Below are 22666 nucleotides of genomic sequence, written 5' to 3' on the forward strand. Positions count from 1 at the left end.
GATTCATTGATCCTTTTTGTTTTTGTTTTGTTTTGTCTCTATTTCAGTTATTTCTATCCTGATCTTTTCTATTTCTTTCCTTCTACTAACTTTGGGTTTTATTTGTTCTTTTAGTTCCTTTAGATGTAGGATTAGATTGTTTGTTTTCCTTACTTCTTAAGGTGGGCCTGTATTACTGTAAACTTCCCATCAGAACTGTTCTTGCTGTGTCTCAGATTTTGGAATGTTTTATTTTCATTTTCATTTATCTTAAGGGTTTTTTTTGTTCTGTTTTTTAGTTTCAGCCTTGATGTCTTCATTGACCCATTGGTTATTTAATAGCATGTTGTTTAGTCTCTATGTGTTTGCGTTTTTTCCGGTTTTCTTCTTGTAATTGATTTCTCGTTTCATACCTCTATAGTTGGAAAGGGTGCTTCAAATCATTTCAGTCCTCTTAAATTTACTGAGACTTGTTTTGTGACCTAATGTGACTTTGTCTTTTGATTGGAGCATTTAGTTCATTTACATTTATAGTAATTATTAATGGTTATGAATTTATTGCCATTTAATATTTTTCTGGTTGTTTTTATATTCCCTATTTCATTCTTCCTCTCTTCCCTTGTGTTGGTGACTTTCTTTAGTGTTACCCTTGAATTCCTTTTCTTTTGCTATGTATTTATTATAGGTTTTTTTGTTTGTTGTTACCAGAAGTTTCATATATAACAACCTATGTGTATGGTGGTCTTTCTTAATTTGGTGATTGCTTAAGTTAGAATACATTCTAAAAATAATACATTTTTACTCCCCTGTCCCACATTTTACGTTTCTGCTGTCGTACTTTACATCTTTCTATTTTGTGAATCCCTTAAATGATTGTTGTAGATATAATTAATGTTGCTTCTTTTGTCTTTTAATCTTCATGCTATATGACTGGTTGATCCATTATCTTTACTAAATGTTTGTTTTTACAGTGAGATTTTTTCTTTCATATATTTTCTTCTAGTTATGGGCTTTCCTTTTCTGCATAAAGGAAAACCATCGCTAGAAAACTATTTAGTTTAGTTAAAAAACTATTTAGTTTTTTTCTTGTCTGGGAGATTCTTTATTTTCCCTTCAATTGTGAATGATAACCTTGCCAGGCAGAGTATCCTTGGTTGTAGGCTTTGCATTTATTTTTTTTTTTTCTTTCAGCAGTTTGAGTATATTGTGCCACTTTCTTCTGACCTGCAATGTTTCTGTTGAGAAGTCACCTGATAGTTCTGTTGGGGAGGGTGTCCTTTATATATAACTAATTGCTTTTCTCTTGCTGCTTTTAAGTTCCTCTCTCTCTCTTTTTTTTTTTTTTTTAAAGATTTTATTTATTTATTTGATAGAGAGTGAGAGAGAGAATGACAGGGGAGAGGGTCAGAGGGAGAAGCAGACTCCTCATGCAGCTGGGAGCCCGATACGGAACTCAGTCCCGGGATTTCAGGATCATGACCTGAGCCGAAGACAGTTGCTTAACCAACTGAGCCACCCAGGCGCCCCAAGATCCTCTCTTTATCTTTAATTTTTGACCTTTTAATTAGAATGTGTGTCTTGTTGTGGATCTCTTTGGGTTTCTTTTGTTTGAGACTTCTGCTTCCTGGACCTGCATGTCTGTTTTCTTTCCCAGATTAGAGAATTTTTCAGCCATTATTTATTCAGATAGTTTCTACTCTTCTCTGTTTTTCCTTCTGGGAGCCTATAATGTGATTGTTAGTATTCTTGATATCACAGAGATTTCTTAGACTATCATTATTTTTTTAATTAGGTTTATTTTTCCTGTTCAATTTGGGTAGTTTTCACATCATGTCTTCCAGATTGTTGATTTATTCTTCTTTATCATCTAATCTGCTGTTTATTCCCTTTAGTGTAGTTTCCATTTCTGTTACTTTACCCTTCAGTTTAGATTGGTCCTTTCTTAGAGTTTTTCTTTGTTGAAATTTTCACCTTGTCATTCATTGCTCTTCTGAGTTTGGTAAGCATCTTTATGGCCATTACTTTGAATTCTTTATTTGTTGGATCAACGGTCTCTATTTCATTTTGTTCTTTTTCTGAGGTTTTATTCTAGGTTTTCTTTGGAACACACTATTCTGTCTCCTCACTTTGCCTCTTTGTTTCTTTCTATATGCTAGGTACTTCAGTTATGTCTCCTAGTCTTGAGGGAGTAACTTTTTGTAGGGGATGATAGCCTGTAGGGCCAAAAGTGCAGTCTCCATTGGCCACTAGAGCCAGGTGCTCCAAGGTTGCGACCTGTGTGGACTGTGTGCTCCCTCTTGTGGTAGGTCCACAAATGCTGAGGGTACTGTGGTATACAGGGATGGTCCTTAGCCTGAGTGGTTGCAAGGGGCGACTGTGAATCCTATAGGATCACTGGTTGGCAGGAGTGACCCTTGGCCTGGAAGGCTGTGGGTCCTGACCTCAACTGCTACTGGTGTACTGGTAGGTGTGGTTATTCTATTTTAATATTTTGAGGATCCTTTATCCTGTTTTCATGCTGGTTGCACCAGTTTACAGTTCTACCAGTAGTGAGTGCACAAGCATTCCTTTCATCCACATCCTTATCAGCATTTGTTACATCTTGTCTTATTGAGGATGGCCACCTAACAGACATGAGGTGATATGTCAGTCATTTTGATCTGCAGATTTTTCATATCATAGTTGTCTTTCATGTGTCTTCTTTGGGGAAATGTCTAGTCAAGTCTTTTAATTGGACTATTTTTATTTTTACTGGGTTTATATAAATTATTTATATTTTTTGGACCATAACTCCTTATCAGATATATAGTTTGCAGTATTTTTTATCCCATTTCATAGGTTATCTTTTCACTTTGTTGATTGTTTTGCAAAAGAAGCTTTTAGTTTGATGTAATCCCACTTGTTAATTTTTCATTTTGTTGTTTGTGTTTTAGGTGTTGCATCCAAAAAAAGTTATGACCAAGACTCATGTCAGGGAGCTTTTTTCCTTTTTTTATTTTAGGAATTTCATTTTTTCAAGTCTCGCATTTAAGTCTTTAATCCATTTCAAGTGAATTTTTATAAGTGGTGTAAGATAGGTGTACAGTTTCAATCTTTAACATGTGAATATCCAATGTCTCCATCACCATTCATTGAAGAAACTCTCTTTCTCCAGAGTGGTCCTGGCTCCCTTGTCAAATAATAGTTGACCCTATATGTTTGGGTTTATTTCTGAGGTCTCAGTTCTGTTCATTGATCTATTTGTTTACTTTTATATACTTTAGCTTTATAGTATAGCTTGAAATTAGGAAGCTTGATGCCTACTGCATTTTTCTTTTTTGTCAGGATGTCTTTGGTTAGTTAGAGTCCTTTTTTGTTCCATATGAATTTTAGGAATTTTTTCTACTTTGTAGGAAAATGCCTACAAAAATGTAGGAATCTTGATAAGGATTTTCATGAATCTGTAAATGGCTTTGTCAATATGGACATTTTAACAACATCAGTTTTTCCAGTCCAGGAACACAGATACCTTTCCATGTATTTGTGTCTTCCTCAGTTTCTTTCATCAATTTATTATAGTTTTTAGTGTAGAGATCTTTTACTTCGTTGGTTAAATTTATTCCACGGTATTTTACTGCTTTTGATGCTATTGTAAATGGGGTTATGTTCTTTATTTTTTTTTCAGGTCATTTGTTATTGTATAAAAATGTATCAATTTTTGTATATTATGTATAAATTGAGTATCCTGCAACTTTACTGAATTCATTGATTAGGTCTAACATTTTTTTGGTGGAGTCCGTAAGACTCTTATTTATAAAATCTTGTCATGTGTAAATAGAGACAATTTTACTTCTTCATTTCCATTTCTGATGCCTTTTATTTCTTTCTTGCCTGATTGCTCTGTCAGGGACTTCCAATACAATGTTGACTATGAGTGGTGAGAGAGAGGGCACACATGTCTGTTCCCTATCTTAAAGGAAAAGCTTTCACCCTTTGACCACTGAATATTTTGTTAGATGTAGGCTTATCCTGTATGGCCTTTGTAATGTTGAGATTCATTCCTTATATATGTAATTGGTAAGAGTTTTTAAGGTTGTTGCATTTTTTAAAAATGCTTTTTCTCCATCTATTGCAATGATCATTGATTTTTTTTTCTTTTATTCTGTTAATGTCATGTATCATATTGATTGGCACATGTTGAGTCATCCTGGCATCCCAGGTATAAATCACCCTTGATCATTGTAAATGATCCTTTTCATGAGCTGCTGAAGTCTGTTTGCTCATATTTTGTTCAGAATTTTTGCATTCTGTCATTGGGGATATTGGTTCGTGGTTTTCTTTTCTGGTGGTATCTTTTTCTGGCTTTGATCATTGGTGATGTTTGGCTTATAAAATGAGTTTGGGAGTGTCACCTGTTTGATTTCTTGGAAGAATTTCAGAAGGACCAGTGTTAATTTTACTTTAAATATTTGGTAAAGCTTACCAGTGAAGACATCCAGTCTTGGAATTTTCTTCATTGGGAGAGTTTTAATTGCTGATTAAGTCTCCATACTAGTAATTAGTCTAATTCAGACTTTCTTCTCAATTCTGTTTCAGTGAATTGTATGCTTCTAAGAACTTTTTATTAAAAAAAAAAAAAAAAAGAACTTTTTATTTCTTACACATTTTCCTGTTTGTTGGCATATAATTATTCATAGTAGTCTTTTATGAGTCTATGTGTTTCTTCAGTATCCGTTGTATTATCTCCATGTTTTATTTATGATTTTGTTGATTTGGTTCCTCTTTTTCCCCTGACTCATCTAATACTTTCTCAATTATATATTTTCAGGGAACTACCTCTTAGTTTGGTTAATGTTTTCTACTGCTTTCCTCTTACCTCCTTCATTTAGTTCTGCTGTAATCTTAACTTTTTCCTTCCTAATGCTAACTTGGGGTTCACTTTGTTATTCTTTTTCTATTTCTTAAGGCTTGGAGTTAGTTTATTTATCTGGGATGTTTATTGCTATGAACTTCCCTCTTTGAATCGCTTTTACTGCACTCACAATTGTCATTTGTCTCAGGATACTTTATTTCCACTATAATTTCTTCTTTGATCCCTTGGATCTTCAGGTGAATGTTTTTTAATTTTTTTTTTTTCTGCAGTTCCTTTTTACTGATTTCTAGTTTCATACCATTATGGTCAGAGAAGATACTTGGTATGATTTCAGTGTTCTTGAAGTTGCTAAGAATTGTTTTTTGTTGTAACATGTTCTATCCTAGAAAATGTTCCATTTACACCTGGGAAGAATGTATTCTGCTCTCCAGATAGAATGTCCTGTATATCACTGTTAAGTCCATTTTGTCTGTAGTGTTATTCAAATCTGCTTTTTCCTTCTTGATTTGATGTCTACATGATCTGTCCATTGTTGAGTAGAGTATTAAAGTCCCCAACTATTACTGTATTGTTGTTTATTTCTCCTGTTAGATCTGTTCATTTTTGCTTTATGTGTTTATGTGCTCTGACTTTAACATTAGGTACATAAATATTTAAAATTGTTATGTCATCTTCATGTATTGAGCCCCTTATCTTTTATATAATGTACTTCTTTGTCTCTTTTTACAACTTTTGTAAAGATTGTATTTGAGAGAGAGAGAGAGAGAATGAGCAGGGGAGGGGGCAGAGGCAGAGGGAGAAGCAGACTTCCTTCTGAGCCAAGAGCCAGACATGGGGCTTGATCCCAGGACCTGGGATCATGACCTGAGTTGAAGGTGGACGCTTAATGGACTGAGCCACCCACCACCACCCACACCAGCTTTTTACAATTTTTAAAGTCTATTTAGTGTGATATAAGTATAGTTACCCTGGCCTTTTTTTTTTTTTTTTTTTTGGTTACCAATTGCTTGAAATGTCTTTCTTCACTCTTGGTCTGCCTTTAAGTCTGAAGTGGGTCTCTTGTAGACAGATTATCATTTGAGCCTTGTTATTTTAATCCATTTAGGCTTTCTTTGTCTTTATATAGGAGAAATTAATCTGTTGACATTTAAGGTAATTATGGATAAGGATTTGCTATTGCCATTTTGTTGTTTTATGTTTGTTTTGTAGATCCATTGTTCCTGGTCTTATCCTATTGTTTTTGTGTGGTTTGATGTCTTATCATTATCAGTATATTTTGACGACTTTGTCATCTTCTTTTGTGTAATTACTAAGGTTTTTTTCCCTGAATTAACATGAGGCTTACATAAATACCTTAAAATTTAACACCCTATTTTTAACTAATACCAACTTTTATTGAATTCCTAAGCTTTACACCTCTCACATTTTAATTAATGTTGCAATTTACATTTTCCTTATTGTGTAGTTAATAACAGATTATTAAAGATATGGTTACTTTTACTATGCTTTTTTTAAATTGTAAACTAATCTTAAGTGATTTACACACCACCATTACCCTATTACAGAATCCATTTTTTACTATTTCTCATTACCAATAGTTTTACACTGCCTTTTTTTTTTTTTTTTAAGATTTTATTTATTTGACAGACAGAGATCACAAGTAGGCAGAGAGGCAGGCAGAGAAAGAGGAAGGGAAGCAAGCTCCCTGCTGAGCAGAGAGCCCAATGCAGGGCTCAATCCCAGGACCCTGAGATCATGACCTGAGCCGAAGGCAGCGGCTTAACCCACTGAGCCCCCCAGGTGCCCCTTACACTGCCTTCTTAAGTTTCTTTGCTGTTACCTAGTGATGTTTTATTTTTACTCAAAGAGCTCCCTTTAGAATTTCTTGTAAGGCAGGTCTAGTGGTAATGAACTCTCTCACTATTGTCTGTATGGCAAAGTATATCCCTCCTTTATTTCTGAAAGACAGTTTCACTGGGTATAGAATTTTTTTTAAAAAAACTTAATTATTTGACAGAGAGAAACACAGTGAGAGAGGGAACACAAGCTGGGGAATGGGAGAGTGAGAAGCAGCCTTCCCACTGAGCAAGGAGCCTGATATGGGACTTGATCCCAGGACCCTGAGATCATGACCTGAGCTAAAGGCAGACGGCTAATGACTGAGCCATGTGGGTGCCCCTGGGTATAGAATTCTTCGTTGAAACTTTGGGTTTTTTTTTTTTCCTCCCAGTATTTTGAATATGTTGTCTCATTATTTCAGTCCTGAAAAATTTCTGTTGAGAGGTCTGCCTTTAGCCTTATTTGGGGTTCCCTTTTTTGTAATTTCACTTTTCTCTTACTGCTTTCAAAAAGTATTTGACTGTTGACATTTAACTGTAAAGTGTCTTGATTTAGCCCTATTTGAGTTCAGCCTGTTTAGGTCCTTCGGGCCCCTGGGATCTGGGTATCTTTCTTTACCAGGTTTGGTAAGTTTTCAGCCATTATTGCTTTAAATATACTTTCTCTCCATTTCTTTTTCTCCTGGAATTCCCATAATGCAAATATTATTTGTTTTCTTTTCTTTTTTTTTTTTTTAAGATTTTTTATTTATTTGACAGAGAGATCACAAGCAGGCAGAGAGGCAGACAGAGAGAGAGGAGGAAGCAGGCTCCCTGCTGAGCAGAGAGCCCGATGCGGGGCTCGATCCCAGGACCCTGAGATCATGACCTGAGCCGAAGGCAGTGGCTTAACCCACTAAGCCACCCAGGCGCCCCTATTATTTGTTTTCATTGTGTCCTATAATTCCTGTAGCCTCTCTTCACTTTCTTTCATTTTTTTTTTTTTTCATTGTTCCTCTTACTGAATAAGTTCAGTTGTTTTTCTTCCAGTTCATTGCTTTGGTCTTCTGCATGGTTAAGTCTGCTTTTGAAACTATAATATTCTTCGATTCAGTTATTATATTTTTCAGCTCTAGGATTTGGAGTGGCTTTATTTTTAATGATTTCTATTTCTTTGTTGAATTTCTTGGTCACATATTGTTTTCCTAATTTTGGTTAGCTGTGTATTTTTATAGTTCACTAAACTTCTTTATGGGAATTATTGAGTTATTTATCTGACAACTCATAGATCTCCATTTCTTTTGGGTCAGTTACTAGAGTTTCATTTATTTCCTTTGGTGGTATCATACTTACCTGATTTTTCACAAGATCTCTGATTCCTTTAGGTTGGTACCTGTACATTTGACTAAGGGGTCTCCTCTCTCAGACTTAACATGTTTGATTTGTTAGAGACATTTTTCACTAGTCAGCTCAGTCTGGATTTCTGGACGTGTCTGCTGATAACATCCTTGGGTAGGTAAGGCCTCAGAGTCTATTTTTGGACAAGGCAACTAACTGTTCATGCTCTGTGGTCAGGGGTATGTCAGAGACTGAGACTAGCTGGATAGCACTGCTGACTTGGTTCCCTACTACAGTCAGCCTGTGGCATGGTCTTTGTGATTTCCTGAATTCTCTGGTGAGACTTACTAGAAGGTTGGGACTGGTACTATATTTAGCATTCTTTGGGGCCATGAATTAGCATCTCTGCCCTAGCAGGACAGCAGGACGGGACCCAGGGCCTGCCTAGCTTGTTTGGGGACCTGATGCGGGCAAGAGTGTGCACTGAATATCCTGATCAGATGAGGCTACTGGTTTTGCTTTACAGATGTGGAAAGCCACAGGTTGTGCTCCATTCAAGTGCCCTGTAAATGAGACTCTTGGATGGGCTATGCAGTTTTCTGTGTGCTCTGGTTAGGTTTCCTGTGTGGGTAGGTTGAAGGTTGTGTTGAGCAATATGTGGGGGCTATGAACTCATTTCCCTGGTTGGGTAAAGCAGGAGAAACAGCTCAAAGGCCATTAATGCTCTTTGTGGTCTTGATTCAAGCTAACCCATGCCTTACGTGCCCTGGCCAAGTAAAACCACTGGATTTGCTCTTAATGCTATCAGTTCTGCCCACCTACTTCTTGGCTTAAGAGTTGCTGGGTCATGCAGCTTCCAGGTGTTTTTGTCAGCTCTTCCTGTCAGATGGCACAGGAGGTGATGCTTTGTAGTTATGAGGGCTGGGGAGGGCTAGGTCTCTGGATATTGTGTGGGCAAGAGCCCACTTCAGAAAACTCCCAAATTTTCCTGAACAGATTTTCTGATGGAGGTGCTGGGAGCCATGGTCTGCAGCAGGGTAGCTGTCGCTCAGCTCTTCTGCCAGGGCATGAGAAGACCAGGCACCAGGGCCAGCAGAATTCCTTCTTTGGGGACCCAAATTTGGCAGACCAAATTCCCCAGATAGTGCCACTGACTTGGCTTGCAGATGAATGAAACCACTAGTTGGCACTATTAGGCTATACTCATGGGAATTCAGTCTTCCAACTCCCAAGTGTTGGTTGTTGGAAGACCCTCTCCCCTTCTCTGTCTCAGCTCCTCGTGGTTGAACCCCATACTTTCCCTGCAATCCTTGTAGAGTGAAACCTGAGTAGGGCCTCTAGCTAAGCAAGCTACAACATTGAGTCAGGGCTGGGGAGCTGGATGTCACCCCATGGGTGCTCCCCACTAGAGGAATTGTAGACTCAAGGGAGATAGCTCCATGCAGTGGTGAGGCAGCCTGGGGGAGGGAAAACGTGGTCAGCATGTTGACCTCTTAGCTTTCTAATGCAGCCTGTCTTGGTCTCTGTTGTGTTGTGGGGGGCCTTAGCCTCACTCCAGAGCATTAGGATCCTCTCAGTGGTGTCTTGTCCATGAATAGTTGTTAGTCATCTTCTTGTGAAGGTGAGCAAAGTCAGAAACAACCTCTGTCACCATGTTGATGTTACTCCTCTTCCCTCTCTTACCTTATTCCCATTTCAGCAAAATTTAATACATTAATTTATTAACAGATTTTTACCTATTAATGATATTGATGTGTAGCGGCGCCTGGGTGGCTCAGTCACTTGAGCATCTGACTCTTGATTTTGGCGCAGGTCATAGTCTCAGGGTTGTGAGATTGTGCCCCATGTTGGGCTCCATGATTGGCAGGGATTCTGCCTGGGATTCTCTCCCTCCACTCCTCCCTTACACATGTGCACTCTGTCTAAAATATATTAATCTATAAAGGAGAAAAAAAATTGATGCAGATTGTAAAAGGTGGCCCTTTACATTCTAGAATGTACTGATAATTAAAAGCCATGCAGTTGTAAATGTTATTTATCTCTGTCCAAACTTTTTCCACTACGTTTCTTCAAAAGTTTACAATAAGTTTATAATCAAACTCTTTCAGCATTGGTTACTAACATTAAATCATATTAACCAGTTATGCAATTTCTAAAATGATAGGTGATAAAATTAATTGTATTATTAAATAGCTAGAACAACCAAATACTCTAGTTTTTTATTGGTATTTTTCCTCACTGCAATGTGACATTGCTAACTTGATTATACTAAAAGAATCAGGCTGGTGGTTGGCCCACACTCTCTTGTTAATGTGGTCTCTAAGTAATAATAAAAGGTTATTTTAAAATGCTATATTTTATAACTTATAATTTCAAATATTATATTTAATATGGTCTGAATTCATATTTTAAAAACCAAAGAGTAAATGTTGCTTCTATTTTATTAGATATTAGACTCGTGTTAAAGAAGAAGTGAATTATAAGTTTCAGCATTTTTTAAATGATGAGATTCCAGAAAAAAAGGAAACAAGATTATAATAACAATTCAAAATATATTATTTAAGGAAAAGTTAAAGTGATCATTAAACCTGAAAGATAAGCTCAAGCAATTACAAAGCTTCTCAGTTACAGAGACACATCTGCCAATCAAAAGGGGTACATTTCCACAGTGTGCTCTGTTACTTGAAATACTGGTAACAGAGACGGTGTGGAAGGCAATGTCAGATGTTTTAGAAAAAACAAAATATATATCTGGAAGTGAAATATGGGGAAAGACTAAGGGTAACAGGTGTGAGGGTAGAAGGAACTCCGGGCACTTTGAGCAGATGCATGCTGTGACAAGGATTTTTACCGATGACTCAGGTGTTGGAAGAGGTCAGCACTATGTAGTGAACAGAACTTTCTGAGTCTAGAACAACTTTTTAAATGGGGAATTTTTCCTTTATATGTGTTTGATAAAAGAAATGGCTACATCTTGTTCTTCAACATCTAAAGAAACTAAGAGCTGGACTTTTTTCCCTTTTTGTTGCTACATTTTATAATTCTCAATGACATGTACCATTTCTTGAATTATTTTTTATTTTAAATTGCACTGCTCCCTTATTTTTGGAAAGTGTTTCTTGTGTGTCCTTTATTTTGGATCTTCACAGGGAAACTTCAGGCAGTGAGAAACACAGCTTCGTCAGAGTCACGGTCCTTTCCACTGTCTTCACTTGGTGCACACTCCCCACCACTTGGAGACCGGCAGCTCAGATCCTCTACCCCAGACTCCTGATCACTGTTGGCTGACAGATCTGGATCTGAGCTTTTCAAATTGTCTTGGGTTAGAATGAGAGCAGAATCTTCATCACCTTGTGAAGGACTCCTGGATGGAAAGGATTTCATATTTCCACTGTAATCCTGGGGAGTGTTGGCTGTGCTGTTGTCTGAGGTAGAAAACCCTGAGTGTTTGCTGGGTTCACTCTGTTTACTCTTCACTTTAGTGTGATTTAACTGGACTTTCTGAATTTTTTCCAGCCTCTAAAAAAAAAAAAAAATTTTCTTTTCAGGGAAAAATCTTTAATAATTTAGCATTTATTACTTTCCAGCTGGATATAATGTTAAGAACATGGGATTTAAATGGACATGGGTTCAAAGCTAGGCTCTATGACCTTGGACAAAATAATTAGATTATCTGAGACTTGGTTTCTTCATCTCTAATTAAGGAAGGTAATACCTGCCTTAGTATATAGGTTTTCTGTAAAATGCAAAACAAAACAAAAACCTATATAGAGCACCTGGCAATCAGGAGTCATTCTTCTTTCTCTACTGTAAGGTTTTATGTAATGATTTTCATCCTATGAACTCAAAATACAATTCTTTAAAAAATCAGGAATGAGGTGTTTATTATCTAAGTTTTAAATTAAGATATAAGTCACTTACCATAAATCTCCCCTTCTAAAATATATAATTCATTGATTTTAATATATTCACAAGGTTACACAATTCACTACTACCTAATTCCAAAATATTTTCATCATCCCAAAGAAAACCCCATATTCATTAGTAGTTACTCCCTATTCCCCCTTCTCAGAGTCCTGGCAACCACAGAGGTGCTTTCTGTCTGTATGGATTTGCCTGGTCTGGACATTTCCTATAAGTGGAATCATACAACATATGTCCTTTTATGTCTGGCTTCTTTCCCTTAGTTTATGTTCTCGGGGTTTATCCATGATGTAGCATGTATCAAGACTCCATTCCTTTTTATGATTAAATATTACTACATTGCATGAATATCCACATTTTGTTCTCTTCATCAGATCATGGACATTTGGATTGCCCAAAATACATTTTACCAGGTTTCATCCTTTGCCATCAACAAGGGAGGTGTTAAAAGACTGTATTACTCCCTTCAAAAGCATTCTCCTTATGTGCAAAGAGCACTGTACTGGGCAATATGAGTAATGGAGAGAATACAGATCCAGCCATAAGGAACTTGAAGTATGGAGGCAGAGTTCAGGTAATGTAAGAACTTGCAAGAGGTCACAATTGTTTAAGAGGGTGGCTGGGATGGCTAGAGGGAAGAGATCCGAATAAGCTTCAGGAATGAAGGAGCATGTTTTTTTTTTCTAAGATTTTATTTATTTATTTGACAAAGCAATAGAAAGTGCAGGTAGGCAGAGCAGCAGACAGAGGGAGCGGAAGAAGCAGACTCCCTACTGAGCAAGGAGCCTGATGCAGGGCTTGATCCCACTGGGATCATGACCTGAGCGGAAGGCAGTTGCTTAACCAACTGTGCCACTCAGGCGTCCCAGTGAAGGAGCATTTTAACGGACTGTGAAGGAATTAAACTGGGAGGTGCTGGTGATGGTTAGAGTGATGGTTAGAAAAAGAATTAAACTGGTGACGGTTAGAGCATTTATGGCAGGAGGGACAATAAGAAGAAAAACAAGAGAAGAGGTCATTGTGTACAAGAAGCAGAGCACAGTTAAATTTGAGCAAGGGCAATGACGTGGATGAAACTAGAGGGTGTTATGCTAACTGAAATAAGTCAGAGAAAGACAATTCCCAGATGATCTCACTGATCCATGGAATTAATGAAAAGGTAGAGGAAGAAACAAAATAAGATGAAACCAGAGAGGGAAACAAACCATAAGAGACTCTTAATCTTAGGGAGAAAACTGAGGGCTGCTGCAGGGAAGGGGTAGGGGCGATACGGTAACGGGGTGATGGACAGTGGGGAGGATCCGGGTTGCAGTGAGCACTAGGTATTACAGAAGACTCAGGATCACAACCCTGTACCCCTGAAACAAATAATACGTTATATGTTGGTAAAACAAAAAATTGAAAAAAAAATTTGAGCAAGGGCAATAATAGAGAATAAAGCTGAAGGAATCGATTACTGAATTGTGGGAAAATCTTAAATGCGAGGCTCCGGGATTTTGACTTTGTTATAAAGGAAAAAGAGCCAATGTCTTTTAATTAAGGTTTTTCTAAGTAATTTTTTTTTTCATTTTTAGTATCTTAACAAAAAGAATTTTGGAATAGACCAGGAGAATCCTAAGCTTTTCATAAAGCTTGGGTATCTTGAGCAAGAGGAAATAAAACTGGCTTACTGTCATGAGTGGACTTAAAAATGACAAAAATCATAAAGGCTTTTACCAGAGCTCCAGAATCCTAAAAACCTAAACTGTGCCTCATTTCATTTGTCTATGTATTTTATTTATAATTCAAGGTCTCTCCGCCCTGGTGACAACTCACAATCATTGTGGAGCTTGAAAGATTCTGTATCAGAATCTCTGGGCTTAGAGCCCTGGCAGTAGGATTTTTTTTTTTTTTTTTGAGGTGATTTTGATGCACAAAAACTATTTCTCCAATAATGTAAACTTAAGGTAGAACTCTCCATATAAGCCCAAAGATGGTTTGTTTTATGTTTGCAGATTTATAATAGATTAAGATTTATGCTTGATTTCAAAAGTTCTCAAAACCAACAGTTCACTAGTGAGGGAATTTGTTTTATCCATCTGGCTACTATAGGGACTTGGGTGGGCAACCCTAGACCAAGCTCTTCCGTGATACTTGTATCTTGAAATGCGATGTTTCCTGGTAATGTTATGGGAGCAGCAGAGAAGTCAGCCTCACCAGCTACCGCTACATGACTGTCTTTACTGGTGGGGTCCCCAGGCCATCGTTCTTAGGAGTGACTCTCCCTTAGGTCAAAGAGTAGACTTTGTTGGAATGCATCTTATGATATTTCGCCAACTTTCATTAGATGTTACCAGTCTACACTACATATCTCAGGAGTGTGGAGAACAGGCTGTTCATCTTATTTTGGTATTTAGTCTCAATTGAGAATTCAGGTCCGGACCACAGCAATTGGTTGCCAGTTCTTGAGTAAGTGAATGACATGATGATGCCAGGGAGTTTTAAGAGGAATGAAGCAGAATGAAGCAAAGAATCCAAGTGGTTTTAGTGAGTATCTACACCAGTGGTATCACTGGAAACAAAGTTATATAATTAGCAAAAATGTATATACTATAACCTTTCTGGCCAATTAGTGGGAAATTATAAAAGCCAAAAATTAGGCTGTTGCTAAGATGGTCTCAACTATTACCATTCATAGAGAAATTTTTACCATACATGCATTTATCTGATTTTGTTCTTTCACTCTGAATCCCATTTTTTATGTATACCCCAGAAGGAATTCATTTTAGTTTTCTCAAATAACAGTAATGAATAAAACCTGACCCATTGTAGGAATAACTGCCTAGTTCAGCAAACCATGTAAGGGAGCCCCAAGCCAGATGTCAAAATGTACTAAGAGCCTAGGTTGGGGCTTCGGTGATCTGGGTGCTTACCCGGTGGGTTTCTGTTTCAGATTATCTACTTAGCTAAAAATATGAAACGGCTATGCTGCTGCGTTTCACATATCCTGAGTCATGAGAGACGTTCACGGAACAGTGGTTATCAAGAACTAAGCACAGAAAAGAGACAAGAACGAGTGTGTCTTACGTCTTCTAGGGCCTCTAGTTCTTCCTCCAGCTGCTGGGTCTCCTCCTTCACTGCCATAAGGTAATCCGTAACGGACTGTCGGGGCTGGAGTCCCTTTTCAAAACGGTTGTACATCCCATTCCAGAACCTACAAAAGACGGCAACATTTTAGGGTAGCATCATATCACAGTCTGTAAGTTCACTCCTTAAATCTTCTAAGATATCTGTCATGCCAGAGTCCCAAAGTCCTAATATCACCAATGGTGGGCTCACACTTAAGGTAATGATTTCATGTTGATGCTTTCTTTTTCTTGGGTCAGTAAATTTCTTTTCAGAGGGTAAATTCATGGTGAGTCTACTTGTACACATGGTCCTGAAATAAGGCCTGTATCTTTCTAAAGTAGAACGAAGTGGCACATATTAACATATTCTTTTTTTCTTAAGAAAATAGCTCTTAGTTTTGAAATAAACTTGGAAAATTAGTGATTATATTAACATTTAGATTCTTTCAGCTTGGCAGATTTGAGGGTTTTGGCTTGTTTTTGTTTTGTTTTTTATATTTGTTTATCACAACCACCAAAAATTGATGTTTCCATTTGCAATAAATCTTCCCTTTTTTATCCTACACAATAAAGCATACTGCATTGCAAAGAAATAAATAGTACGATCACAGGGATATCTGTACATCGATGCTTTAAGTAAAGTACTTTGAGGGCAGGGTTTTAGTGTAATTCATTGTCTTATCCATAGTGCTTTGAATAGTGCTTGACTCTCAGTAACACACTTGTTGACTGGCTCTTACTAACAAATTAGGAGCAGTACAGTTGATTGAATTGTATCTCAACAGCTCTCAAAACTGCTGTTTTATGGCTCTTTTTTTTTTTTTCCAGCGTGACAATATTCTTTCAAATTATAGGGAAATAATTAGATTTAAATAGTTAAGAACAAAAGCAAATTGAGGAGGAAAAACAACTCTAAAGGAAGCCACTAACACGGAGTGCGTTTTGAGGGGTTTCTCCGTTTATTCTGTGTAAGTTGGTCTTTTTGCTGACTACGGAGACATCCTTCCACATCATACAACTTCCACATAGAGAACCCGAAGGATAAAATACGACCTGCAGCTCTAATAGAATCTGTAGGATGCCACCCTGCTCTTCCATATCCCAATATACGGTCTTAAAATAATTTATTGCCATGGGGAAATAATTCCACTAGGCAGAGTTTCAGCAGAGAAAGAAGGTAAGCGAAGTCAGGATCACGACCTAAACTCGTGATTCCACATTTAACTTAGAAGACACTTGGTGTATTTGGTCCCTCCATTCCTCCACCCGTTCTTGCTTCCTTTTCTTCTTCCCTCCCTGTTTTTTGCTTTTAAATAATATTGGAACTTACATTTTTAAAGTATCATTTTTATAAAACACTGATTTCTAAAGAGAATTTGATATGTAGGGGCAAGGAGGGGGAGAGGGGACACGGGCCAAAATACCAGATATTTAAGCATTCCCTAGTGTGTTTCATGTCCCCAAAATCCTCTTGAGGCCTAGTGTTCTATATGCTTTGGACTCCAGATATTGAACAGTGGCAGAATCTACGTTCCTAAGCGTCCTCAGTAAGGTCCTGGAGGTTTGCGTACTTGTACATGAAGTTGCATGGTGTTGTGGGGAGACGCAGGGTTCCGCGGGTCTGACTCTGATCAGCTCTAAATAGAGGATTCAGGTAGTCGGCGCGATTCTTCCACAGGTGAGCCCACAGAGAGTAGGTTCTTTCTTGAATTCTGTTATAAAGAAAAGAAGCCTGAAAATGACCTAATTGGTTCTTAGAAATTGCAGGTATGTAATATTTAAACCAGAAAGGGACCAATAATTTGAGGTGAATATCCCATGTCCCTGTTCTGTGGCAGGGAAATTCACAGTCTGGTTGCGTTTTCATGTTCTAGCAGAAGGGCACTGAATTAGCGTCAGCCTCTCTGCTATCTGTACTGACCTCAACAAGGTGTTTAATTCCTCTGAGTGTAAAGTAAAACTGCTGTGTAATTTGGGGAAAAATTTTCCCCAAATAGTCACTGGAATTTTCTTATTTGCCAAGTACTACTAAAATGCTTCACCTGTTTTCTCTCATCCAGTCCTCACTGATCTGTTCATTGTACGAATGAGGAAATCAAGGCGAAGAGAGATGGAGAAGTTTCTCAAAGTCACGTAGTCACAGAGACACACAGTGAGTGGAATTGCCAGGATTCAAAGGCAAGCCGACACCAGTAAAGTGACTGGTTCATCACAGCAAACCACAAAACTATCTAGGAAAACAGGCGAGCCTGAAGGAAGCACTCTGCTACTTTTCATCATTTACCACTTAACCAGGAATCACACTTGAAGTTCCTGAGAGAAAACGGAGTATCCACCAGAAAAAGCTATTTTCTTTCTGTTCAGACTATAAAACCAGGGAAGTCCATTTTACTTGAACTGATCATTTCCGGAATTAAATCTGATATTATTATATACACCACAGTTAAAATCATTTTATGACAATTTTAAAACTGTTCTCTCGTTGCAGTTCATAAAGCACTTTGCTGTTAAGTTTTTGACTTTGCAATTTAAGTTCTACATTTCATTGACTTTCCCCCTGGATAGAAACAATACAGTTTTAATCTGAATAAAAGATGACTTGGGGCTTCAAATTTGCTTTCTGAGTTAGATTTGCATTTCTTATTAGAAGAGTATATCCACTGAAGATGTCTAACTTTTTCCTTTTAAATACAAATACCGCTTTCTCTGACTCCAGGAAGCTTCCTTTTGATCTGAGTGCCTCAAGTGTGCCACCTGTCTATGGATGTCACCGGGGTAAATGAGCTTGGTATATCTTTGTCAGTCGCTGATGTTAAACCATTTATGAAGTAATGTCAGAAAAAAGAAAATAACTTTAATCTGCCAGTATAGATATGTGGCTAAAATAGTCTCCAGAATTTTAAAATGCCATCTGAAATTCTCAATCACAAAATCCTTAGATAAAACACTTACTTGAGTTCTTGTCGCTCCTTTTGACTATTACATAAGAAGTTTCCAAACTGGCAGGAATAAATGTGATGTTGAATGTGAATCAAAAATCTTTCATTGAACTCAAAGGCACAGGGAAACTGTTCCATTAACTGCCAGACACACTCAATGAACTGATCAATGACTGGAGAGATTTCTTTTGGGTCACCATCTAGGTTGCCGTATCTAAACAAAATATGAGAGATTTTATAGCAGGTTGGGGGTTTTTATTTATAAACCTATAAATGCAAACACAATCACAAAAGAAACCCTAGTTTCTAGATAAACCTTATAAGCCTGAGGTGCACAAGTGGGAAAAATTAACTTCTTAAATTCCACTTTCAAGAGAAACTTCGTACTGAAGGTCTGGCTACAGAAGGGACGTATGGTTAGAAAAGAATTAGTAAAAAATAAAATTCAAGGGAGCTTTCCGTGGCAAAAGAACATTTTTTCTTCTTCTTCTTTTTTTTTTTTTTTTTAAAGATTTTATTTTATTTATTTGACAGAGAGAGATCACAAGTAGGCAGAGAGGCAGGCAGAGAGAGAGGAAGGGAAGCAGGCTCCCTGCTGAGCAGAGAGCCCGATGCGGGACTCGATCCCAGCACCCTGAGATCATGACCTGAACCGAAGGCAGCGGCTTAACCCACTGAGCCACCCAGGCGCCCTTCTAATGAGCCTTCTTTAATTCAAGCTTCAAAAGTACATCAGGACTTTTGAAGTAAATCTAACACTTTAATTAGCAATTTGTGGGAGTGTCGTTTTTTTGTTTTTGTTGTTTTTTTTTTTTTTTTTTTTTGCTTTTGCACTGCTTTGTTGGAAGGGAAGAGGAAGAAAGACACCTTGAAAAACAAATTGTGGGGGCGCCTGGGTGGCTCAGTGGGTTAAAGCCTCTGCCTTCGGCTCAGGTCATGATCCCAGGGTCCTGGGATCGAGCCCCGCATCGGGCTCTCTGCTCAGCAGGGAGCCTGCTTCCTCCTCTCTCTCTCTCTCTCTGCCTGCCTCTCTGACTACTTGTGATCTCTCTGTCAAATAAATTTTTAAAAAATTAAAAAAAAAACCAAATTGTGATTTCCCAAGTTTCTCAGATATTTCTAGAGTAATGTTAAAGCCTGTCACAGAATTTATTTCCCATGTGACAATTCCCATATTTCCAGGCTTCTATATACCTTTATATCTCCCATCTTGGTTTTTCAGGAGTACATCAGAATCTTCTCCCTCACATTTGTACTGATTTTTTAAAGTGGCTTCCACACCCAGCATCAAGCCCAAACAGGGCTTGAATTCAACCCTGAGATCAGGACCCAAGTCAAGATCACGAATCGGATGCTCAACTGACTGAGCAACCCAGGCAGGTGCCCCTTGTGCTGATTTTTAAATGAAGGCTGCCTAGTCCTTTACACTATTAAGTGAATTTTAGAATCCAAAAGTGGGGACTGGGGTGCCATCAAATTCAAAGTAACAGTATAGAAACTTATCTGCTCAGCAAGAGATAACCAACTTTAGAATAGAAATGACCAGAGATCAGTTTAGGAGTTTTTCTAAGAGTGAAAACACTAGAAACTGGAAACATCTCAAAAGTTTAAGTTCCACTCAACTTGGTAGCTTTAAAAAGGGCTTCCTCATAAAACAATTACATAGCTAGTCTTTGTCCATTTCCACATTCTTTCTGTCTATATATCCTCTATCTCTGAGTTGCTAACTGCCACAAGGTAATAGAACTTCATTTATCTGTGATACAATGTATACAACAAAACTTTTAACTTTTCGAATAAGATACACAAAGAAAAGCTTGTTTCCCCCCACTCAGTTGAAAACTTCAGAAGCAGATTTTTTTTATCGTACACATTCAAACCAACAGATTTTTAAATATATTTTTTTTTACCTGTGATTAAACTTATGACCAAAGGAAATCCAGTCCTTTTCAATTAATACCTACATAAAAAAGAATATAAATATCATGGAGAGAAGCAAACAAGGAAAAATAAGAGACCCCCAACCAACAGTGCTGAAGGATTCAAAGGATTTTGGGGAAGTCACTATCCTTAGATAGTGTAGACGAATGCACTGTCATTGTCCACCAAGACAGATGCGCAGAACGGCAAAGCTGAAGGTCATCCATGGGGAAAACATGGGAATGGATATATGAAAAGGTAATAGCAGCACCCACTGAGTGCTTTCTGGGAAACACTGTTCATTTTGCTTCATATATAATCTCATTTTACTGTGGGACAAGTAGGATCACTCATTTTTCAAAAGGAGAAACTGACAGGCTTAATTCTCTTAAGATTACGCTACTAAGAAGTGGTGGATGCTACCTCGTAACCTAGCTCTTTCTACGCTAAAGCCCATCTCTTAACCAACAGGTCTCAGTATAATATCAAATACCAACCTCCTTACAAGAACAATTAGGAATATTTTCCTATGATCTTTGTGACACATTAGGAAAATCCCAAAATGACAAGTGTTGGGGACATAATAGAGGAGTTTCAGCCCTGTTTTAAAATTGGGGTAACACGAGTTTATAATTTCAAATTATCTGGATGTTAAAAAAAAAATCAAATAGTACAGACCAATCCCATGCTCTACAATGGCCAAGGGATTTCCCTTTAAAAATATGGAGTGGTTGAAGTTCACCCTTGACAACATATAAATTTAATGGGGCAGAATCAGAGAGTCCATGGTGGTAGAGGATGGTGTGAAGAGGCGTGTGAGCCAGGAACCCTCCACCCGCCCAGTGGACATGAAGGAATCCAGCCTTCCTAACCTCAGTCCAGGGGAGGGAGTTGCACTCAGATGTCTCAGTGCTATCACAGGGAATTGAAAGTTCTGACACTTTCCAAAAAAAAAAAAAAACAAAGAAAAAGAAACCGCCCATAAAGGAAACCTCTGCCACTTCTCTTGTCCCCAGAGTGTCCGCTAATCTCAATCGATGAAGGACATCTAGCAGCAGAGATCCCCCTGGTCAGGCTTCTCTGGCAGCATCTGTCCCTCGCATGGATTCAGGATCCACTGAAGCACTTTCTACCACATCGTGGTGCCAGAGGCGAGAACCAGCTAGTCTCCCAGTCCCTAGGAAACCCCTGCGGTCAAGCTGCAGAACGAGGCTCCAGCTCAGCCAGAGCTTCACACCCCGGGAGCTACACAAATAATCTGTGGGTGGAAGGAACACGTCGCACTGTGATGCACACCTAAAAGGTGAAAGTCTAGGAAAGGCTGCACTCATAGTTTCAACAGAGAGCACAGAAACAATGAAGTTCTCAATACTCTGAGCCAGAGTTGTGAAGGACTACCTAAAAGAATCAAAGCAGTAAGTAAAACGTTTTTCCTCTCAAGGACTTTTCATGCATCATTCAGAGATTTTTTTCTCCAAATATTTTTTTCTGAAAAATGTTTTCTACCACCTGTTCACATGTTACCTCAACTTGGAATATTTATGAGCAAATAATTTATAAAATTCACTATTTTACAGACTACTGAACATAGTCTATATTGACCCCCAAATTCACATTTCATAGCACCAATTTGAATAGCTTCCAATATCCCAGAAATTCACTTCTTTACTCCAAGACCATTTTCTACCTTTTCCCTTTTAATCTTGCTGATCTACCAAGAGAAGAGTAACAGCGAGAGGAAAAAAAGTTGCCAACGGTTGTCGAAAGAGAGGTGCATTCTGTTCACGGCCCCGCGTGGGAGAGAAGCCCAGCAGCCACACTCACCATAAAGCCCTTCAGGGTCCGGTAATGTGGATCTAGCAGGAGGCTGGCCACTGAGCACACTTGGGCAGTCCTGTCCCAACCATCGGAACAGTGAACAAGCACGCTGGCCCCTTCCTCTGAAACTGCCTGAAAGACACAGGGTCAGCAGAGAGTCAGAAAGAATGGCCACAAAAAGGAAAAACATCTCATCAGAACAAGGTTTGGGTTTATACCTACGGAAAGAAAAAGGGGAGTGGAAAAAAAATAAATAACCCAAAGCAACTAATTCAGTGTTCGTGCCCCATCCATTTAGGATAGAGCCAGGGAGTGGCTTGGTGCTGGCAACCAGAACTTCTCCTTCCTGTTCCACCCAGGAGCCACCCCCAGACCACCGCGAGTACACACACGTGCTACAGTGGACACGCGCCTCCTGAGCAAACCTCTCCAGACCCACCGTCCGCCCTCTCTTCTGGGTTCCACCTTAAACCTTCCCAATACGGAAATTCTGCAGCTGCTACTGGCCTCAATCATTTCCAAAATGGGAAAGACACAAAAAATTATATGTAGTCACACCATGAAATTAGAGATCAAAGGATAGGAGTCCAGCAGTGAAACCAGGGAGTGAGGGAAGAAAGAGAAAACACGGTAAAAATTACGGCAGCAAGTCTCAAAGATTCCTATCTGCTACTACAAATGCGTACACAATTTTTAGCTGAGCATCGTCTGACAGGAAACAAACTGGGAAACATGGAAAGAGAATACAACATAGCACTTTCACTACCAGAAATCCTATTTTTTCTTATTTTTTTTTTCTATTTATTCATTTTCTGTGTCCCATACCAGAATGCAAGGTCTGTAAGAGAAGAAAATCTGGTTTATTTGGTATCGTGTGTTCAGCACCGATCAAAGTGCCCGGCACTAAATAAACATTTACTCTGCATCCACGATGGCCTTAATGTGCCTTAACCAGCCCGAGTTCTCCAGTCG

General features: G+C 38.4%; 1 protein-coding gene and 1 long non-coding RNA gene across 2 annotated transcripts in view; one reads left to right on the plus strand and one right to left on the minus strand.

Annotated features, from left to right (window-relative positions):
* Positions 1–10518: 10518 nt before the first annotated feature.
* The window catches only part of MTMR7 (myotubularin related protein 7), a 102438-nt gene continuing 90290 nt past the window's right edge, over positions 10519–22666 (minus strand). The window contains exons 9-14 of the mRNA XM_059384150.1: positions 21701–21826; positions 19867–19916; positions 17970–18170; positions 16589–16729; positions 14977–15103; positions 10519–11505 (exon numbers count right to left, since the gene is read on the minus strand). Of these exons, the coding sequence (XP_059240133.1) occupies positions 11143–11505; positions 14977–15103; positions 16589–16729; positions 17970–18170; positions 19867–19916; positions 21701–21826 (1008 nt within the window). The 3' untranslated portion in view covers positions 10519–11142. The remainder of the gene's footprint in view (positions 11506–14976; positions 15104–16588; positions 16730–17969; positions 18171–19866; positions 19917–21700; positions 21827–22666) is intronic.
* On the plus strand, positions 14966–17634 carry LOC132006382 (uncharacterized). Its single transcript, XR_009401085.1, has 3 exons — positions 14966–15036; positions 15846–15985; positions 17078–17634. It is a non-coding gene; the product is annotated as an uncharacterized LOC132006382 (long non-coding RNA).

The sequence above is a fragment of the Mustela nigripes genome, chromosome 18 (assembly GCF_022355385.1).
Source record: "Mustela nigripes isolate SB6536 chromosome 18, MUSNIG.SB6536, whole genome shotgun sequence".
NCBI classification, from domain to species: Eukaryota; Metazoa; Chordata; class Mammalia; order Carnivora; family Mustelidae; genus Mustela; species Mustela nigripes.